Here is a 19,861-nt window from a genome sequence, read left to right on the forward strand (position 1 = left end):
GGATAGCAGAACCCCTCCTTGGCCTCAGGCCACTGTCCCCCAGCCTGAAGAGGGAGATGAGACATCAGAGGAGCAGGCTGAGGTGAGGAAGGGCCCCAGGAGTAGGAGCCCAAAGATTCCTAGCCTGGGGCCTGCGGCTGAAGAAGTTCTAGCCCTCCCTGTGAGAGTCCGGGGCCAGGCCCTTGTTTGTTTGCTCTCAAGCTCCCTGCCCTGAGCCAGCGGGCAGCACGGAGTCCCAGGGGTGGCTGCCACCCTTCCTCCACCCTGAGGCTGGGCAGATGGCAGCATGTCTGGCAACACTGAGCTTTGGGGCTGGCGGTCAGACCCCTGTGCCTTCTTCCTGGGTCCACTGGACTGTGCCAGAGCCGTGGCAGCCAATAAGCACCATCTCCAGGCTATGGGGTTCCCAGGGCAAGGCCAGACCCCCTGACCCTGGCGGGGGCTCTCCAGTACTGGCAGCCTCGGCCTGGTTCATGGGCTCCGGGGGCCCAGTCCTAGCCCCTTCCTCAGGAGGCGGTGGGCCTGGGGTGCTGGGCTCGGGGCAGAGTTCTCCTGAGCCTGGGGGCTCTGAGTCAGAGGTGGAGGTCCAAAAAGCTGTGGCTTGAGGCCAGGGGGAGCTCTGAGACGCCGGGGGGCCCCAGGGCCAGGGTGCCACGAGGGGAGGGGGCCCTGGACGAGGGTGGGGCCGGGTCCCACTCAAGACAGAGCCAGCTGGGGGCTGCAGGCAGTAGGAGGACGTCCCAGTGTCCACACACAGAGGCTGCAGGAGCCCAGAGGCGCTGGCGGGGCAGGGCCCCTCTGCTGACGCCCGAGGGCACGGGCCCTCCCCCTGGGGTGCCAGGATGAGCTGCACAGCCTGGCGAAGGGACTGCAGCCCCTCCCGCATCTGCTGCACCTGCTCAGACAGCTCCATCACCTGCAGGGAAGGGAGGAGGGTGGGAGGAGGGCGTGGTCAGTGGGGTGGGGACCTCACAACAGCAGGCGCCCCCCACCTTGCCCCTCACCCACCGCCTGCCGAAGCTTGTCCAGCATGTCTGTGTTCCTCACCTCGCTGGGCCCAAGGGGGACAGTGCGCAGGCTGTTCTCTGTGGACAGTAGGGTGGGGTTACCAGCCAGGGCTGGTGAACGAAGACAGCGCGGGGTCCAGGCCTCCGCCCACTTAGCGCAGACCACACTGGCCTGGCCGGGCCTGCTGCCGCCAGGAACAGCCACTTACTACAACCTTACCTGAGTTGCTGAATTATGTGCAAACCGCCAGGGGGCCTCGGGCACACTGGCTTGTGCTTCCCCCTCAGGAAGCTGCCTTTGTGCCTGTCTCTTGTTCTGTCCTCCAGGCAAGGGGACACTCCCTGGGCCGCCTGGCCTGCCCAGGGGCCACTTTCAACTCTGCTTCCCCAGTCCTGTATCCCCCCACTGGGCCAGACACGGTGCTGAGGGTTTCAGCACCATTATCTCATTTAACATGCACAACCACCTTTTAACAGACGGGAAGCTGGGGTGAGAACCAAGGTCACACAGAGACCTGGCAGCAGAGATCTCACCAAGCTCCATTCCAGCTACCTTCCAACACCAAGGTGCTGGTCTTACCCACTGCCCTGCCCAAACCATGCAGGTGGGTGAGGGCAAGAGGGCACCCAAAGTCTGCCCTGCCACTTTCTCAGAGGCTCCCAGGGCAAAGGGGCTGCCCTGCCAACTTCCCCCCGGACCCGGGCCCCAGTACCTGGTCCGGGAGAGGGGCTGCTGCTACATTCTGGGCCAGACCGCCTCACCCGGAAAGAGAACTTGGGCTGGTCAGAGCCACAGCCGTCCTCAATGCCATCTACTACCCTGTGGATGCAGGCGCCAGGATGACAAATCAGTTGACAGACAGCCACTGCAGTGTTTCATGGGACAAGATGCCCCACTGTCCGCAGAGGCTGCAGAAGCTTGGAGCTGGGCCGGGGGCTTGGGGCCCCAAGCGAGGGTAACACGTGGTCCCTTCTTCTAGGAGCTCGCAGTTTCACTGGGGATTCAAGCTTGAATGAGGTGAAACAGCAAGAGAGTTCTGAGCAGTGCATGGCATGAATGGTGGAATGGGGGCAGCAGGGAGGAGGAGGAGTCAAGGAAGGCTTCTTGGAGGAGGCTGGAGGGACGGATGGGCAACCAGGGCAGGGGTGTGCCTGGCCGGGGCCCCAGCCCTATCACTGCAGCTCTGCCCAGAGTTTAGTGGCCCAGAGCTCGCTCACCTGGGGCTCAGATCTGGGGGTACATTCCATGGCACAGAGGGCAGCTGCAGCCCCTCTAAGCTCCGAGGGTGAGCAGAGGGGCCAGCCTCAGCCTGCAAAGCTCCTGCCCTGCCCGGCCGCCCTCTGCCGCCCAGCGGGGGCCGGGGCGCCGTTCGACGCGGTGATAGCAGCTTGGCGGCCGAGGAGGATGAGGTGCAGCTCGGGGACAGCAGGGGGCTGGAGGGCTCATCAGCTGGGGCTGGCGAGGCTGCGGGGCCCTGCTCCCCGTCCGTCTCCTTCTCCTCCAGTGTGGACATGAGGGTGTTGTCACCACTCAGGGAGCTGGTGTCCACCTGGGGATAGTGGGGGACAGGGAATCATCATGGAGAGCCCCCGCTATGTCCCACTCACACCCCCCAACCCGGTCTCATCGCCCTAGATGGGAGAAGCCGATTTTGTTAAACAGGATGCCCAGTGTCTCCCACCTCCCAAGGAAGGACTCGGCAGGGGAAGGGGGGCTTTTCTGCTGCCACCACAAAGCCACCAAGCCCCGGAGGCGTTCGCTGTCCCTCAAAATGCTAGCCAAGTGTGGACACGCTGTCCCTCTACTTGGTCCCTCAGGCTAACTGAATGATCCAGGAAGACCTGGTAACAAAAACCGGTTTGGAATTAGTAATATGAGGCAGGAAAATTCAAAAGCCCCTCAGAGCAGTCCTGTGTCACTGTGAAGAAGCAGGGGGCACTGCAGGGCTAGTGTGGAGACTAGTGTGCGGCCTGCCTGGCCCCGACCATGGGCACCACCCCTCATCTGTGCCCTCACAGCCTCCTCGTCTGGTACCGGTGGGCTCGCGGGCCGTCTCATGGGCCGGGAGAGCTGGGAGTGGCGGCTGAGCAGAGCTGGGCTGGGCTCTAAAGGACAGTGTGAGAGTGTGAAGGGGCAGCAGGGCGTAGCGCCCCCCCACCACCACGTGCGGGGTGCTCACACGGCACCCCCACAAACCCCTTCTCTGCCCGCCTCACCAGGCCCCCCAGCACTCCCGCCCCTCCCCGCACGGACCCAGCTCCCTCACCTCTGCGGGGCCTCCGCCAGCACCCAGGTTGTAGCTGAGCTCCCCTCGGAGGCCCCTGCTGAAGCGGGGGGCGAACTCGGGGTACAGCGCGAGGCTCTCGTGCAGGCCAGCCAGCTGTAGACACTGCAGGACGCAGTACGTCAGCCCCTTCACATCGGCGTTGGCCTTGACCACCTGCTCACGCCGGGGCAGCTCACAGCCAATCAGATCACCCTTCCCTGGGAAGAGGAAGCAGAGGTCAGCAAGCCCTGCCCCTCAGCCACCCGAGAGGGGGGTCGAGTGGGGCCTCTCCAGCCAGGACACGAGGGGAGCAGCGGGGCCCGGGCCCTGGCTGACCCCTGCTGCCTGCCTCACTGGCTCCTCAGACAGGCTCGGGGTGAAGAGCATTGTGACCCAGGTGCTCAAGCACAGTCGGGATCAAAGCACTGTGCTGAAACAACCCGAATTTCAGATCTGAGACACCAGTTCTAGTGGTTCCCAGGTTGCCTGTGGATCAGAATCCTCCGGGAAAGTTAAACCAACCAGACTCCCCGGGGCCCATCACTACCTACAGAATCAATATCTACTGGAGACCCCACAATTGTTAAGCCCTGCAGGTGACTCAGGTAGAGCGTGTTCAGGAACCAGTATGTGGAATCAGCAAGTTAGTGCTGTGTGGCACAGTGAAAAAAGCAGGGGGCCGCGTTATTTCACCTCCCTGAGCCCTGGTGCCTCATCTATATGAGAGATCCTGTATTGAACTGAGTCTGTGGTGCTTTCCCGATCTTACCAGAAGGTGTCAATGGAGGGTTTTCCCACCACCCGGCTGAGACTGCCACCTGGCTGACAGCGATTGTAAAATGGCATCGACTCGAGTCCGCATCCTAATCTCAGACATGTTAAATTGTGGGGAAAAAATGTGTGACTTAGAATCGATGAAATAGGATGTCTCCAATCAGGGACATGGTGATAAGTTAGTGTAGATAAAGTGCCTGACACATAGACGGCCAATTAAAGTTCATTTCCTTCCCTTCCCTCCCAAAAAGAGTCCCCTATACATCATTCCCAAGAGGGATAGCATGCCACCAGGGCTTGGGCAGAGCACTCACGGCCCTCACAAGGCAGCTCAACCCACGGCCAGACATTTCACGAGATTAGACAGCGTTTCCTTATCCCTAAGGAAAAGGATGGCTCGCTGCCGCCCCCGCTGTGGGCTGCCTCACGCTGCCAGCAGAACTCACTGAGCTTAAAGGCCTCCTCTAAATGTTCATGGACTTTTGCTCAAATTTAAGTGTAGAACGCATCGTCGTTAAATCTTATTTTCTTGGTTTCAGGCCATCCTTCTGGTTCCTTCGGAGAGCTGTTTGGATCTCAGTGTGATCATCTGATGAATGAGCTCTGTCCTCACGTGTGTCATCTGGAAATAGGATAAGTATGTATTTCTTGTCTTCATCCAAGAGGGGAGATAAAAACGAGAAATAGGACAGGACCAAGGACGGAGTTCCATGCCACTGGTCTCAGGGACCAGAGCCTGCCCTCCAGGCTGGCCTCTCAGCCAGAGCCTCCAGCTCAGCTCACCAAGGCCTGTAAGGTCCTCCCTGCACTGTCGCCCAGCTCACCTCTCTTCGTCTTGCCTCTTTCCTCCCCACCTAACTTTGCACACTTAGCTGTTAGTTCATACACAGAGGTAGGGGCCAGAATTGACACTGCTAGATGTGCCGTGGGCCTTAGCTGCAAGGAGCAGGCAGGAAGCACCTGGATGTTCAACTAAGGAGGCAGGTGGGGGATGGGGTGAAGGCAAAGCAGAAAACCAGGCCATGATGAGGCTGGGGAACCAGGCATCCATCAGGGCATCCAGAAGGGCCACGTCAACAGAGGAAACAGTTCATCCAGAACGTGTGGGTAGGGACAGGATGGATCAAAGGTGGCATAAGTCCCAGTGCTGGGGAATTCTGGAGGCAAAGGCCACGGCACAGGCGGTGGCCACCCGTGAAGCTGTCTTAATACTGAACGTGGATATTCTGAGACCTGGTGCCTGGCATCAGAAAAGAGATATTCTTTCAGGACCCATGCCAGCTCCCAGCCACGCTGCTTCCTCAGCTCCCAGCTGAAAACCATCTGTTTAATAATCCACTAGACAATCTTGCTTTGGAGTGACCAGTCTGCCACTGTCAAAATCTGCCTTTTTGCCCTTCTGAATCTCTCCAGTTCCCCATCATTTCTCAAGGATTGCCAGCCATATGTGAGTGGCCACAACTCCGTTTGTTCAGAGTCCTGGCATTAACTCCACGTAGGGCCAGAAGTCAAACTCATGAACGACACCTCTCTCAGCTCGCATGGTATTTCTTTCTTCTGTTTCCTGTTGGAAGACCATCCTCCTCAAGGAAGAGAGGATGGACACGCAGTCGCTGCTGGGCATGTGGTCTTGCTGGTTCTCCAGGTTCATGACAAACTTCAGCCCCTCCAGGCGTCAGCTGTCCCCACAGGGAGTCTGCAAGTGCTGCTGCCTGAGGATTTGGCTGTGGTCCGGGTGCCTTCCATCAGTGTGTGAGGCCCTCCGTGACCCACGCAGATCACAGCGTCCCCGCCCTCTGGGGTCCGTGCTGAAAGCCTCCCACAGCCCTGAAGCCTGCAGCCCCGTGTTGCCTGCCACCCTGAAATCGCGCCCTTTCTGCAGGATGAGTCTCCCCAGAGCAGAGCACCTAAGAACACAATGTTAAGAAGCCTGAGGTTTAGAGTTAGCAGACCAGGTTCTAGCCCAAGCCTGCCTGTTCATTAACCTCTTGGAGCCTCAGTCTCCTTCTATGCAAAATGGAATAGCGATCGTTCCTCCGCACTGGGTTTTGTGAGGTTTGTGTGAGTTGAAGCATGTAAGAGCCGGGACACAGGGCTGGCCCCGCTGCGGGACCCCTGGGGCCAGCATTATTATCATGTCAGTTCTGAAACCGCAATCTCCCCTTCCTTGTCTAGGGAATTGATCCCTCATCTTCACCTCTTTCTTTTGCCAAGAAGGGAAGTGTATTCAGAGTCTGAGCTCTGCTGTCACCCATCGCAACCCTGGGCTTGCTCTAGGACCTTCCCTAGGAAAGTAGCATCTCCCCTCTTGGGCCTGGCCGGGGTGGGTGGGGGAGGTTGTGGTGAACAAGCATGGCGTTCACACACACCTACGGTCAATTAATCTTCAACAAAGGAGGCAAGAATTTACAATGAGAAAAAGACAGTCTTTTCAGCAAGGGATGTTGGGAAAGTTGGACAGCCTCATGTATATTAGAACACACCCTCTCACCATACACAAAAATAAACTCAAAACGGCTCAAAAACTTAAACATAAGAGTACACCATAAAACCCCTAGAAGGGGACATAGGCAAAACATTCTCTGATATAAATCGTATCAATGTTTTCTTAGATCAGTCTCCGAAGGCAATAGAAATAAAAGCAAAAATAAACGAATGGACCTAATCAAATACAAGCTTTTGCATAGCAAAGGAAACCATAAACAAAGTGAAAAGACAACCTGCGGAATGGGAGAAAATATTTGCAAACGATGCGACCGACCAGGGTTTAATTCCCAAAATATACAAACAGCTCATACAACTCAACAACAAAAAAACAAACAACCCAATCGAAAAAGAACCAAATAGACATTTCTCCAAAGAAGACATACAGATGGCCAAGAGGCATATGAAAAGATGCTCAACATCGCTAATTATTAGAGAAATGCAAACCCAAATCACAGTGAGGTACCATGTCACACCAGTCAGAATGGCCATCATTAAAAAGTCTACAAATAACAAATGCTGGAGAGGGCGTGGAGAAAAGGGAACCCTCCTACACTGTCGGTGGGAATGTAAGTTGGTGCAGCCACTGTGGAAAACAGAATGGAGGTTCCTCAAAAAACTAAAAAGGGAGTTGCCGTATGATCCAGCAATCCCACTCCTGGGCATATATCCAGACAAAACTCTAATTCAAAAAGATATAAGCACCCCTATGTTCATAGCAGCAGTATGTACAATAGCCAAGACATGGAAACAACCTAAATGCTCATCGACATACAAATGGATAAAGAAGATGTGGTTGGGCTTCCCTGGTGGCGCAGTGGTTAAGAATTCGCCTGCCAATGCAGGGGACATGGGTTCAAGCCCTGGTCTGGGAAGATCCCATATGCCGCAGAGCAACTAAGCCCATGCACCACAACTACTGAGCCTGCGCTCTAGAGCCTGTGAGCCACAACTACTGACGCCCGTGCACCTAGAGCCTGTGCTCCGCAGCAAGAGAAGCCACCACAATGAGAAGCCGGTGCACCGCAATGAAGAGTAGCCCCCACTCGCCACAACTAGAGAAAGCCCATGCACAGCAACAAAGACCCAATGCAGCCAAAAATAAATAAATAAATAAAATAATTTTTTTAAAAAACAACAAAAAAGATGTGGTATATATATATATAATGGAATACTACTCGGCCATAAAAAGGAATGAAATAATGCCATTTGCAGCAACGTGGGTAGAACTAGAGATTGTCATACTAAGTGAAGTCAGTCAGACAGAGAAAGACAAATACCACATGTTATCACTTATATGTGGAATCTAAAATATGACACACATGAACATATCTACAAAACAGAAACAGACTCACAGGCATAGAGAACAGACTTGTGGTTGCCAAGGGGGAGGGGGGTGGGGGAGGGTTGGAGTGGGAGTTTGGGGTTAGCAGATGCAAACTATTATACATAGAATGGATACACAAGTCCTGCTGTATAACAAAGGGAACTATATTCAATATTCTGTGATAAACCAGAATGGAAAAGAATATAAAAAAAGAACGTATATATATGTACAACTGAATCACTTTGCTGTACAGCAGAAATTAACACAGCGTTGTAAATCAACTCTACTTCAATAAATTAAAAAGAAAAAAAAAAAGAATGGCGCCCATGCCTCCCTTTCTCCTGCCTGAACACTCTTTCCAGCACTTTCATCCTTAGCATTTGATTTTCCTCCTTGACAGGAAGTGCTCCCCTCTGTCCCCTCACAGACCGAAGCCGGTCCTTCGCTCAGTCTGGCCTCCAGCACCCGCAAGATTGAGTTCACCTCCTGTGTTGCCGCCTTGTGGTCACTGGGTCCGCTCTGAGCTTCGCCCAGGGCCCCATGGCTACTCCTGACCCCACCCTGGCTGTTTCTCCCTGGTGGCCTTGCCTGCGTCTTCTCTCCGCGTTTTCTGCAGATGGGGCCCTGGTTCCACCCGCCTCCCCGCAAGCCCTGGCGTCCTCCGTCCCACCCTCACAAACCTAGGATGGCGAGCACGGTGCCGCCCTTGAGCACCTCCATGGAGCCAGAGCAGACGAAGTAGAGGGCCTGGAGGGCGTCGCCTTGGTGGATGAGGTACTCGCCAGGCGTGCAGAAGGCGGGCCGCAGGGCCAGGGACAGCGCCCGCAGGCAGCCGCGGCTCGCCGCCTCAAACAGGGGCAGCTGCAGGACCTCCTTGTGAAGGTGCATGGCAATGTCTGCGCGGAGCTCGTCCGGGAGGCTCTGCAGCAGCTGCGGGTGGGAACAGGTGCCGAAGGTTAGGGTGGAGTGGGAGGCAGCCTCCCGCCTGCCCTTTCCACCCCGAGGGCCTCAGAGCGAGGGCAGGCGTGGGAGGGGCCTTGAGCCCCCCCCCCCCGCCCCCGCACAGCATCCAGCTCCACACAGGGTCCAATCAGTGAGGGGGGCCGCCTCTGCCTCCCTCTCAATCACTTTATCCTCCCCGCCCCCCATGGGCAGCCCTGCTTTCCTCCTCCAGGCCTTAGACGTGGCTGTCAGTGAGCAGGGCCTCTAGGCCTAGCGAGCGTGGAGACGGGCCTCCGAGCTGGCCCGGCTGCCTCCGCTCCATGCCGCTGGCCGCCCAGGAGAGAGTGGAGGCAGGGGGGTCAGAATTCTGCATCTCTTGCCCTCCAGCCCGCTGCTCCTGGGAATCTTAGGCCGAGCGCACACTCCTTGAAGGAGTAAAGGCTGGAAGAAGGGCCGGCCCTGGAGGCCTGCGCACCTCGGTGGTGTCGATACCGTTGTTCACCGCCCAGGTCGCCTGGAAGTACTCGAGCATGCGCTGCTTGAGGGGCTTGGGGATGCGGTGGATGCGGATGTAGTCGCGCAGGTCGCGGGTGCGGCTGTGGTACAGAAAGCGGCGGGCGTACATGCGCTGGATGATGGCCGTCACGTTCCCAAACACCACCGCGTGCATCAGGGCTGGGGAGGGTGGCGAGAGGGGTCACCTCCAGGACCAGCCTGGCCCGGCCGGACACCGTGCGGGACACATCTGTCCTCCCCACCCGCAGCCCCGCGCTGGGCAAGGCCCCCGGCCGCTGTGCGGGGTGGAGTCCTGCGGCCAGGTGGGCTCTCCTGGCCCTGGGCTCGGGTTCCTTGGGGCCCCTAGGCAGAAGCACCTCTGGGAAGGACGTCAGGGCCCTGTGGGAGGTGCGGAGGGACGGGTGGCCCAGGGCATGAGTCGGGGAGCGGGCCCTGGACCGGGAGCGGGGCAGGCCTCACCGCCGATGAGCATGGTGCAGATGGAGAAGATCTTCTCCGTGTCCGTGTTGGCAGACACGTTGCCGAAGCCCACGCTGGTGAGGCTGCTGAGTGCGAAGTAGAGGGAGGTGATGTAGGCGCTGCGCAGTGAGGGGCCGCCCAGGAGCTCGGGCCCCGTCCTGTTGGCCTCGCTGCCGCTGCTGCTACAGTTGTCACTCTGGCCAGAGCTGTTCCCTATAGCTGGGCTCCGGCCCACCAGATAGTAGGGGGTCTCCAGTCGGCGGGCCAGCTCCTGCAGCCAGCCTGGGGAGGGGGCAGGACAGCACTGCTGCACTGCGGGCGCAGGTGTGCCTGCTGGTACCCCCGGGGGGGGACACACACGGCTGCAAATCCACCCCCAACGCTTCCTGCCACGTCCGTCCCTCCTCTGCCAGCCCTGCGCGCCCCTGTGCACCCCCTCACCCCTCCCCAAGACAAGCACACGAGGTCGAGACTGTCATCTCCCCAGACGGTGTCTCTGGGTGCCGAGGCTGGAGCGAGGAGCTCTGCACCCTCCTCCCTGTGCTGGCGCTAATCCCGGGCCGTGGGCCCAGCTGGAGGGGGCAGAGGGACTGGGGGGCTCATTGCACCAGCCACAGCCTCATCCCCAGGGCCCCCTCCTCTGCCTTGTCCTCCCAGACTCCTCTTGCTTTTTCTCTGAGCTCCGGAAAGCCACCCCGCATTCAGCCTCATCCCCCCCCCCACAACCACACACACCACCCAACCTCATGCACACGTTCTCAGGCACACCGATGTGGACGCGTGCACACACCAGTAAGGCTACAGACGCAGTCGAGAGAACAAGGACACACGTGTGTGAGCACAGTCGCAGGAGCACAGCCACGGCCTGTGCACGCTTGGGAGAGAGACAAGGGTACGCAGGCGCTTGCACACTGACACCCAGGTAGGAGAGGGACACACCTGCATGGACACGAGCACACAGGTGAGTGCACTTGGAGGCCACAGACAGGCAGGCCACCACCGTGCACACAGCTCTGTACACACGCAGACACAAGCCAGCCTGGGACACTGAGAGGAGAGAGAATAAAGATCGTCCCAGTCTCCTCATCAACCCCCCATTCTCTGGTCTGGCCTTGGAGGAGGTGGGGCTGCGTACTGGGGTCTCTCAGGAGCCCACAGCCTCCCAGAGTCACTCAGCCCAGCTGGAGGGCTGTGGGAATTCTAGGGTGTTAGATGCGGGTTCCCAGGGTCCACAGAGGTCCCAGGGGTCCTGGCAGAGCTGGGGGCCATGGGGAGCAAGGGAGAGAGAGAGGATCTAGCATAGAAGTCCAGAGGGTGGGCTCAGGATCACAGGCTGTGGTGAGACCCACCTCTCCACGTGCCCCTCCCCAGCTCCCGACTCCACACTCACCCTAACATCGCACATGCTGCTGCTCTCTGTGACCCTCACACACCTCCTCTCACCACCCACCCATTCATTCAGCAATCTCACTCACGTGTGCCAGGAGCCGGGGGACCCCCCAGAAGCTTACTGCAGCGATATCTCAGAGGTATACAGCACCCAAGGGTCCCGGGATGGGGCTCAAACCCACATGCTATTGGCTAGAGCTAGAAGGCTTCCCGGAAAAGGGGACACTGGTGGTTGGTCTCAGAGGATGGGTAGTTTTGAGACAAACTGAGAGGGGGGTCATTCCTGATCTAGGGAAAGGTGTGGGCTAAACCTAGAGCTGGAGACAAGTACAGGCGAGTAGCTTAGCTTAGCTAGAGTGTGGGGTCCGCACTGAGGGAGCAAACTCCAGGCTAAGGAGTTGGGGGGATGTGCAAAGTCCTGAGCCAAGGTGAGGACTCACCCTCCTGTTATTTGAGATGTGCTGTGAGAACGCAAGGAAGTACACAAAACTCTTCAGTCGTCATTTAGTTGGGCCTCTGAGGTGAAGCCGGTAGCTGGGTGAGGAGGAGGGGGCTGGAGGGTGGAGAAGCAGGAGGATGAGGGGAGGATGCAGAGGGGTCCCTCCTCACTCAGTCTTGGTCATGGGGCATTGGCAGCCCCTGGACCTGGTGGCGGATGGTCCCTCTGCGTGGGGAGTGTCGGCTGCAGAGGCCGTTCTGGAGGCTGGTGGTTTTCATACTGAGAAATGCTCCGAGCGACCTCCCTCAGTATTTAGCACAGTCTTTTGAAAATCCAGCCCACCTCCACTGGGCTAATGGGATTCTGGGGCTGGAACTCTATGTCCACACCAGGGGCAGCGGAGCAGTAGAACCAAGGCAAGGAGGGAAAGGGAAGGCACCTCCCACCAGACAGAGCTGGGCCAACAAGAGGCGCCACTCTCACCCATGGACATCCCTCCCAAGGTGGACTTTGGGAGGTCTGGGTGTGGCTCCCACCCAGTTGGGGGTAGTTTCCCTGGAGAATGAAGGGGCAGATGATGATGTGAAGGACTTGGAAACTCCCCTAATGTGAACTAGTACCAGCCCCTGTGGAACTTAGGGTTCAAGGGTGTGATCTGCCCAACAGTCAGACAGCCCCTTACAAGCCCCATGCTCTCCATGGAGGGGCTCAGAGCCCCTCTGGGAGCCAAAGGTGTTCTTCATGTCAGCTCAGCAGCCCCTGTGAGGTGGTCAGAATGGAGGATCCACATGGACTCAAGACACGGGGTGTCTGGGTTCTGTGTGGCAGGGGACTGACCTGATGATTTGGTGTCTCACCCACTTAGGGGTCAGGGCTCTGGCATCACCATTACCCATCTCCCAGTCCTCTGAGCATGTTCGTTGGGGGGCCGTCTGACCCCAGAGCCGCCTCCACCACAGCCTTCCTCTGGGAAGGGCGGGCGCCAAGGAGCTGACATACTGCCTGCAACGTCTTGGTTCCTGTGCTCGGCAGCTAGAGCTTTGGGGAATATCCAAGTGGGCCTCTGGGCTACACACCAGTCTCCGTGGGCTTGGCGAGGGAGGGAGGATTCGCAGGAGTCTCCTCATCCCTGGGAACTGAGCAGAGCATGTTTCTAAGGCCAACCTGGACTCCTGGTGACCGACCCCATCAAGGAGCAGACAGTCATGGGGGGGGCATCTGAGCAGCTGGCCTCTTGCCCACTGACTGGAAATGGGGGCTAAAGGCCAGTTACGGGGAAGTTGCCAGAGGGCTGGAGGGCATGGGAGGAAGAAGGTGTGTCCAATTTTGGAGCTGCGGGCGTGGAGAGTTAGACGTTGTTGGAACAGAACGGTCTGGAGACAGAGGGAGAGGATGGAAGTTGAGATGTTCACACCGTGGTGCCAGTGGAATCGCCCAGGGAGAGCAAGGCGGCGGTGGGGGGGGGGTGGCCAGGACAGGAGGAGGCCTCCTCACAGGGCAGAGAGATGGCTGGCAGGGTCAGGTGCTACAGGGACTTCAAAGGGAAAGAGTTTGGCCCCAGAAGGTCACTGTGACCTGCAGGGTGACATTTGGGGTTGAGAGGTGGAGGTGGAAGCCCTCCTGGCAGGAGTTAAGACTTGAGTGGGAGGCGAGCAGAGGGAGGAGCTGCAAGAGTGGAGGTGAAATGAAGGAGAGTGAAGACACTGGTGGGACGCAGAGAAAGGCTGCATTTCGGGCTGGGGGAGGGCTGAAGCAGCTGAGAAACATGCTGCCGGAGGTGACAAGAGTGGGCAAGGGGCCTTAGGAGCCAAGATGGTGAGGGATGAGCTTTTGAGAGGGTGGCAGGAAAGCGCCAGGCATCGGAGCAACCCTGGAGAGGTCTTCTGAGAGGGGTGGGGTTCCCAGCTGGGCAGGGAGTGGGCGAATGTGAATGTGACACAAGCTTGACCACGAGGAGGCCATGATGGGTGAATAGACTCCCCCAGGCAGCCCACCAGGCTTCCTCCACAATGTGGGCCTGCAGGAGAGCAGGCCTGCCTCGAGGTGGTGGCTCTGTCACGCTCCCACCTGCACACACACGCGCCAGCCCCCTCATTCTCCTTACAAACACACACCTACTGGCACACATGCCCCTGATACACACCTATGAGCATGTACACATGCAGACTTGCACACATCTCTCTGATACCTGATATCAGCTCACGGACATCCCCTGACAGACACACACTTGGACTCACATTTCCCTGATGCACGCACCCTCAAGTGAACGGATTCCTTGGGCACGTATGTACACACACACACACACACACACACACACACACACACACACAGAGGCAGCCTCCAGTACCGATCTCAGGCAGCTCGGAGGCGCTGCTCTCAATTTCCCGCTGGCCGATGTAGAACCAGATGCAGGCCACCCAGTGGGCGAGCAGGGCGAACACGGCCATGAGCAGGGTCAGCACCACGGCGCTGTACTGCGAGTAGCGGTCCAACCGCGGGAGCAGGCGCAGCAGGCGCAGCAGGCGCACCGTCTTCAGCAGATGCGCCCCGAAGTACTGAGGTGGGGGGAGGCGGGAGGTCACCCCAGGGCCGGCCCCCCTGTCCTGCCCCAAAGCCCACCCAGCCCAGCCGCACTGACCACGTTGACCTTGAAGGCGTGCAGCAGGTCGAAGGGCAGCGCCGCAATGACATCCAGCAGGAACCAGGTGCTAACGTAGTGGAGGCAAATGGACTTTGGGGCAAACACCACCTGGCCCGACTTGGACACGAACGTGGTGCGGAAATTCAGCACAATGTCTGGGGGAAGTTGGGGCGGGAGTCAGCACCGGTGGGGAGGAGCCACATTTTCCGGGGCACCTGCTCAGTGTGTAACACTGTCCTGGGCCCTTTACCTGCATTGTCTTAGTTTTCGCAGTAAACCAGAGGGTGGATATTGTTGTGCCTATGTGATGGAGGGAGAAACCAGCTTGGAGAGGCTATGACTAGCTCAGGGCCAAGTAACCCATTAGTGATGAAGACACATTTGGAACCTAGGTCTGATTTCAAGGCCCACAAGTCATAAACGGGGGAGAGCAAGGGGGACACTGGGGGGCAGTGGAAGCCATGCAGACTATCCCCATCAAAGCCCGGGGGGTCACCAGCCCAGGGAGGGGCGGGAGGCACAGAGCACACATACCAAGAATGAAGAGGACCTCCACGGCCAGGTCGCAGACGCTGGGGGGGCCACGGGCGGCACTGGGCTCCCGGGCTGTGCTCACGCACACGCTGTAGGGCACGGTGACAGCCACGTAGAGGGTGGCGAGCAGGATGAAGCCGTCCCAAGTGGCCCTCAGTGACCCACAGTGCAGCAGGATGAAGGGTGACTTCCGGATGGCAGCTACTTTGTACTCGGGCAAATTTGGCTTCTCTCCAAACACCCCCTGAATGAGAGGCAGGGCAGGTCCAGGCAGGGAGGACAGGAAATTGGCACAGGCTGAGTTTGGAGAGGGTCTGGGACAGGCATCTGCCTCCTTTCTCTCCCTGCATTCTCAAAACAACCTCTGACACAGGCATCAGAGCCCCCTTGTTATAGATCAGAAGACGGAGGATCGGTGAGCTCAAGTGACTTAGGTGAGGTCACACAGCTGCTTAGGGGAGGAGCCAAGATTGAGCCAAGGCCCATCTGACTCCAGGGCCAAAACTCTCCGCTATACCTTTGACAGATCAGGCGTGTGACATTCTCACCACAAGCCCCAAAGTGCTGGTGGGGCCTCAGTAGCCCCCTGGACATTCTCTCTGTGGTGGGCTCGGTTCCCCTTCTCCATCTCCTCAACCGGCCCCTACCCTGCCCCACCCCCCAAACACACACCCTAGTGCCAATCCACCTTATTGAGCTTGTGCTTGCCCTTGGGCTGCTTCTGCAGGTGCCCAGACAGGTGGTAGAGCACAGCCCGGCTCCGTCGCCGGTTGGCATTGAAGCCTTTGGCCCCTGCCCGGCCATATCGGCGTCGGCCACCACCTGCAAAAGAAGAGGGGGGGAGAGAATGATGGGCAAAGCACTCACGCGCCTCAGCCCAGGGGCTTGCGGGTAGGACACCAGTTGCTGGCCCACGGAATGGTCTGGCTCACTGACTAGTTAGTCTATTTAGAGCTGGGGGCTCCAGCGTTTCTCACTTCCTGGAGTCACTTGCCAACACCAGCAATGGGCAGTCCTGGGGGTGCTTACAGACACTCCTCCCAGTGCCTGCTTCTAGGAGAAGGAGGTTTGGACCCAGGCAAGGCAAGAGAGGAACACCACAGGGAAAGGCCTGACAGAGGAGTGGGAGGCGGTTCCCAGGGTGGGGAGTGCAGAGCTAGCAGGAGGCCATTGGGCAGAGTCGAGGCCGCCCAGGGCTGGGGGCGGGGATGGGGAACAGAGAGTACCCCCAACACCCCCAAATGGCAAAGAGGTCTTGGAACAGCTTCTGATGACGGCTTTGTGAGCTGTCCAAAGGCAACCCCCCCCACGCCAGCCCTTAGAGGATGCAAGAGGGGAAAGACCACAAGGACTTAAAAGAGGGCTTTGGCCAGGACTCCCCAGACAGGTTTGCATGAGGACAAGGAGCCAGGTGGGTCTGTGCTCAGCCTCACTAATCGGTGGGAAAATGGTACTTCATGGGCACTAGTGGAATTTGTTTCTTTCAGTTTCTTAGTAAAGTTGACTTTAGAAGTCCAACTTTGTCTCCACAAGCTCTCTGTACCTGGGCCTGGGGAGGTGAGAGCGGCACAGGCTCCTCGGCCAGCAGAGCAGGAGTCAGTGCGTGCAGGCGGGGTGGGGGGCCCACAGACCCACACTGTGCACCATGGCCCCGCCAAGGCTTGAGGTACCCAACACCCCAGCCGCAGCAGCCAAATCGGCACCCCACAGGCACCCACCTGTCTCCTTCCAGCTGTCGGGGCCCCCTCGGTTCTTGGTATCACTGATGTCCTTGTGAGAGACCAGGAAGAGGGCCACCTCCCCTTTCTCATTCTTTATGGGTATCACATCCAGGAGACACCAGAACGGGAGCCCTGGGCACAAAGGCAGACTCAGCCCAGCTCCCACTCTACACCCGAGCCAAGGTGACAGAGGGGCCATTGACACCCCTGGTCAAGGCACATGCCAGCTCCACTTAGGACACTTAGACTCGATCCAACAGGGCGGGGGAAGGCAAGGGAGAGCAAAGACGACAGTCAGACATGTGTGTTCATAGATCTGTCCTGCTAAGTAAGATGGGGACATTTTTCTGCTGGGGTCGGAAATCCAAGATGGGAAATTGAGTACCAGCTGAGATTGAGGTGAGGACCGAAGGAAGGAGGGGCCAGGAACAAGAGGAGGGGTGGAGAAAGAGGAGAGGGGAATGTGGGAAGATGGGATGAGATGGAGAAGATGGGATCAGAAAGGAGGGACTGTGGATGGGGTGGGTACCAGGCTGGGTGAGACCACGAAAGTAAGGCAGGCTGGCCAGGTGGCCCCTCACCGCTCTTCCGGTACAGGATCAGCTCGGCCTTGAACTCCTTGTGCTCATCCAGGGCCTTGCGGATCTGGTGGCGGACGAGCTCACTGGTGTCTGGCCCATAAAGGAAGGAGCAGGCACAGCCCCGCTGCATGACCTCGGCCCGGGAGAAACCCGTGAGGTCGCAGAAGCCATCAGAGCAGTAGACCACGGGGAAGAGCCCCGCCACCTGGGCGTTGCCCAGCACGAAGTTACTATCTGCAAGAGAGCACCTCTCAGAGGAGGTGTGGGGTGAAGGGGCACAGGGTCTACTACCCCTCCTTTCCCAATTTCCTGCAATCAAAGGGCAGGTGTTACAAATCCCAGGAATCTTGTGTGTGGGTGTTTGGGATGGGGGGTTGGGGGAGGGTTAGGACAGGAGCTGTTTATGAACAGGAATTAGAGTGTCACCTGTGTGTCGGTGCCCTGCAAGGTCCCACTCCTAGCATCGTGTGTATAAGTGCATTCAAGAATTGGCATGTGTGAGCCCTGAGGTTGGTGAATGCAGCCCCGTGTGGGTGCTGTGCCCTCTGGAGTGTGACCTGAGCAGCTTGGGGTAAGGTGTGGGGTTAGGGATGTCCAAAGGAGGACTGCAGGACCAGTTCTAGGCCAGCCTCAGCCCCCCTCCCCCCGCCCCGCCAGCCTCTGCCAGGTTCACTCACCAGCCAGGTACTCAGGTTGGCTATTTGGCTCCTCCCACCGAGACACACTTGGACGGAGAGGCAATCCAAGCCACCATCTATTCTGCACTCTGTTTGAGCCCCAGTTGCCTGAGCCCCTGGCTCAGGAACTAGTGAATGTGATCCACAATGGGGGTGTAAGAACGGTAGCTGAGCTCTGGCAGCCTGGAGCCAGGAGTGTATTGGGGAGTGGGGGGCGCTGAATCAGCAGGCTGCAGGAGCCAAGTGCAGGCAAAGCAGATGGAGAAGCCTGGGGTGGGGGTGGTCTCAGAGATGGGCTTCCACCCCTATCAGGAACCAGAGACAGAAGCAGAGAGCTGGGAAGCCCCACTGGGGGTGAGTTTGAGGGAGGAGAAGAAGGGAGGGGGTTTTCACGACTTTCCCAGTGCTCAGAGCCCCGGAAAACCAGGATCCAGAAGCTCCGGTCACCTTCTCCAAACTTCCCCAGTCTTAGTGGGAGTCCCCAAACCTATCTTTTTGGGGCTAGAGAGCTCAGTGGGTTTAGGCTGGTGGGTTTAGGTGGTGAGGTGAGGTTGGACTAACAGTGCTCTCCTGAGTCCCGCCTACTCTATCTCGGTTTGCAAACCTCTTTTCTAAATCTGTTTTTTTAGCCTCTAGGCTGTCCCTTGAGCACCGCTTCCTTGCCTCACTTCCCAACCCGCCAGTTCGAGGGTAGTGTCGGTGGGATAGCGCCAGACGCAGGGATGGGATGGGTTAGACTGACTAGGTCGGGGTTCGCGACCCCAGGAACAGACGACATGACCGGCCCCCAAACCCAGAGAGTTCTAGCCATTTTGCCTGGCCCGGGGCAGTGTTGACTCTGAATTTTTCGGAAACGGCGTCTGGAAGGAGACGGTGGTCCCAGCTAAAAGTGGGGCTCAGGGAAGGGAGGGCGAGAGCAGGAGGGCTCCAGGCTGAGATGTCTGGGTGCAGGACTGACGGGAACACTGGCCAGGGACAGCTGGTCCGGGAGCCAGTGGGGCGAGGGTCGGGACTCACGCGTGCCGTCGAAGCGCGTGGCGATGGTGTCCAGGAAGGTGTTCTGCGGCGCCAGGAGTCCCCGCATGGCCGGCATCTTAGGCGGCTGTGGCCGCCTGCCCCATCCCTCCGGGGCGCGGGGGCTCAGCGCCGGGAGAGGGCGCCCAACTCGGCCGCCCCCCGCCGGGCCCCGCGCCCCCTAGCGCAGCCGTCGGGGAGCAATGCCCACCCCGGGCTCGCAGGTCCCGCCAGCCGCCCGCGCGCAAGGGGGCGTCCCCGCCGTCGGGGCCCGGAGCATGTCGCGCGGCTCCTCGCGCCCTGGCCGCCCACGATTCCCGGACTCCCGGCTCCGCGCGCGCTGTTCTCTCGGCACCCTCGGCTCGAGGTGGCTGCAGCAGGGGCTCCCGTTTCGGCTGCGGGTCGGCTCCGGCTCGGGCTCCGTTGGGCACCAGATCCCCGCAGCTACCTCCGTCTGTCGGGGAGAAGCGGCAGCCTCCCTCCCTCCCTCCGGCGCCCGCAGCCAGCACCGGGGTAACCATGGAGACGGGGCACACCCAGGCAGGGCTGCCTCCTTAAAGGGACAGGCCTCCTGCCGAGGGATCCCCCCCTCCCCTCGGGACCTCGCGGGGGCAGGGGAAGCGGCGCCCTCCCTCCCTACCCGCGGCACGCAGGTCGCCCGGGCCACCCCGAGCCGCCCCGCCCGCCCCTCGGAGAACGACGGGCAAGCGCCTGGTCCCGCTCGGGCAGACTCAGCCGCAGGGGCGAGGCGTCTTTCTCTGCAGCATGGGGGTTCTCAGAGAGCCTGGCAGCCTCTCCTCCCCCGGAGGGACCTGAGGAGAGCTCAGGCGGGGGATGAGCGGGGGGTGCGTGGTTTAGAAGATTTCCCCTAAGAAAAATGTAATGGGAAAGGGGGCTGGGCCAGCAGGTGGAGGTGGTGAAGACCGGTGGTTGGCGGAGGTTGGGGCAGGGGAAGTCTAAAAGGAGATTTGGGGGAGGGGGTCTAAACCAAGCTTTTGGGCATCCAAGCCTTTCTTAGCCTCAACTTGACCCTCCAGGGAATGGATCGATCCGTCACTAAGCGACGCCGCTGCTGGCTGGAGCTGCCAG

The 19,861-nt window shown here is 59.0% G+C and overlaps 1 protein-coding gene across 1 annotated transcript; it reads right to left on the reverse strand.

The window, feature by feature from the left end:
- Window positions 1-26: 26 nt before the first annotated feature.
- On the reverse strand, window positions 27-18,931 carry KCNH3 (potassium voltage-gated channel subfamily H member 3). Its single transcript, XM_057556704.1, has 15 exons — window positions 18,776-18,931; window positions 17,082-17,315; window positions 16,498-16,632; window positions 15,468-15,601; window positions 14,780-15,023; window positions 14,243-14,400; window positions 13,952-14,159; window positions 9,777-10,058; window positions 9,277-9,476; window positions 8,540-8,789; window positions 3,275-3,492; window positions 2,226-2,557; window positions 1,721-1,827; window positions 1,009-1,085; window positions 27-916 (listed from the first exon to the last, which is right to left on the reverse strand). Exons 1-15 carry the CDS (start codon window positions 18,849-18,851, stop codon window positions 320-322), a joined length of 3,252 nt encoding a protein of 1,083 aa, XP_057412687.1. The 5' UTR covers window positions 18,852-18,931; the 3' UTR covers window positions 27-319.
- Between the last annotated feature and the right edge of the window lie 930 nt (window positions 18,932-19,861).

Source organism: Balaenoptera acutorostrata, chromosome 11 (assembly GCF_949987535.1).
Source record: "Balaenoptera acutorostrata chromosome 11, mBalAcu1.1, whole genome shotgun sequence".
NCBI classification, from domain to species: domain Eukaryota; kingdom Metazoa; phylum Chordata; class Mammalia; order Artiodactyla; family Balaenopteridae; genus Balaenoptera; species Balaenoptera acutorostrata.

Excerpts from the sequence above, each read along its gene's own strand:
- KCNH3 (XM_057556704.1), bottom strand. The coding sequence starts at position 18,851 with ATGCCGGCCATGCGGGGACTCCTGGCGCCGCAGAACACCTTCCTGGAC. Across the intron at positions 3,493-8,539 it reads CACCGTGCTCGCCATCCTAG|GGAAGGGTGATCTGATTGGC; the intron begins GTTTGTGAGGGT and ends TCCTCTTCCCAG. Across the intron at positions 2,558-3,274 it reads CTGGCGGAGGCCCCGCAGAG|GTGGACACCAGCTCCCTGAG; the intron begins GTGAGGGAGCTG and ends CACTATCCCCAG.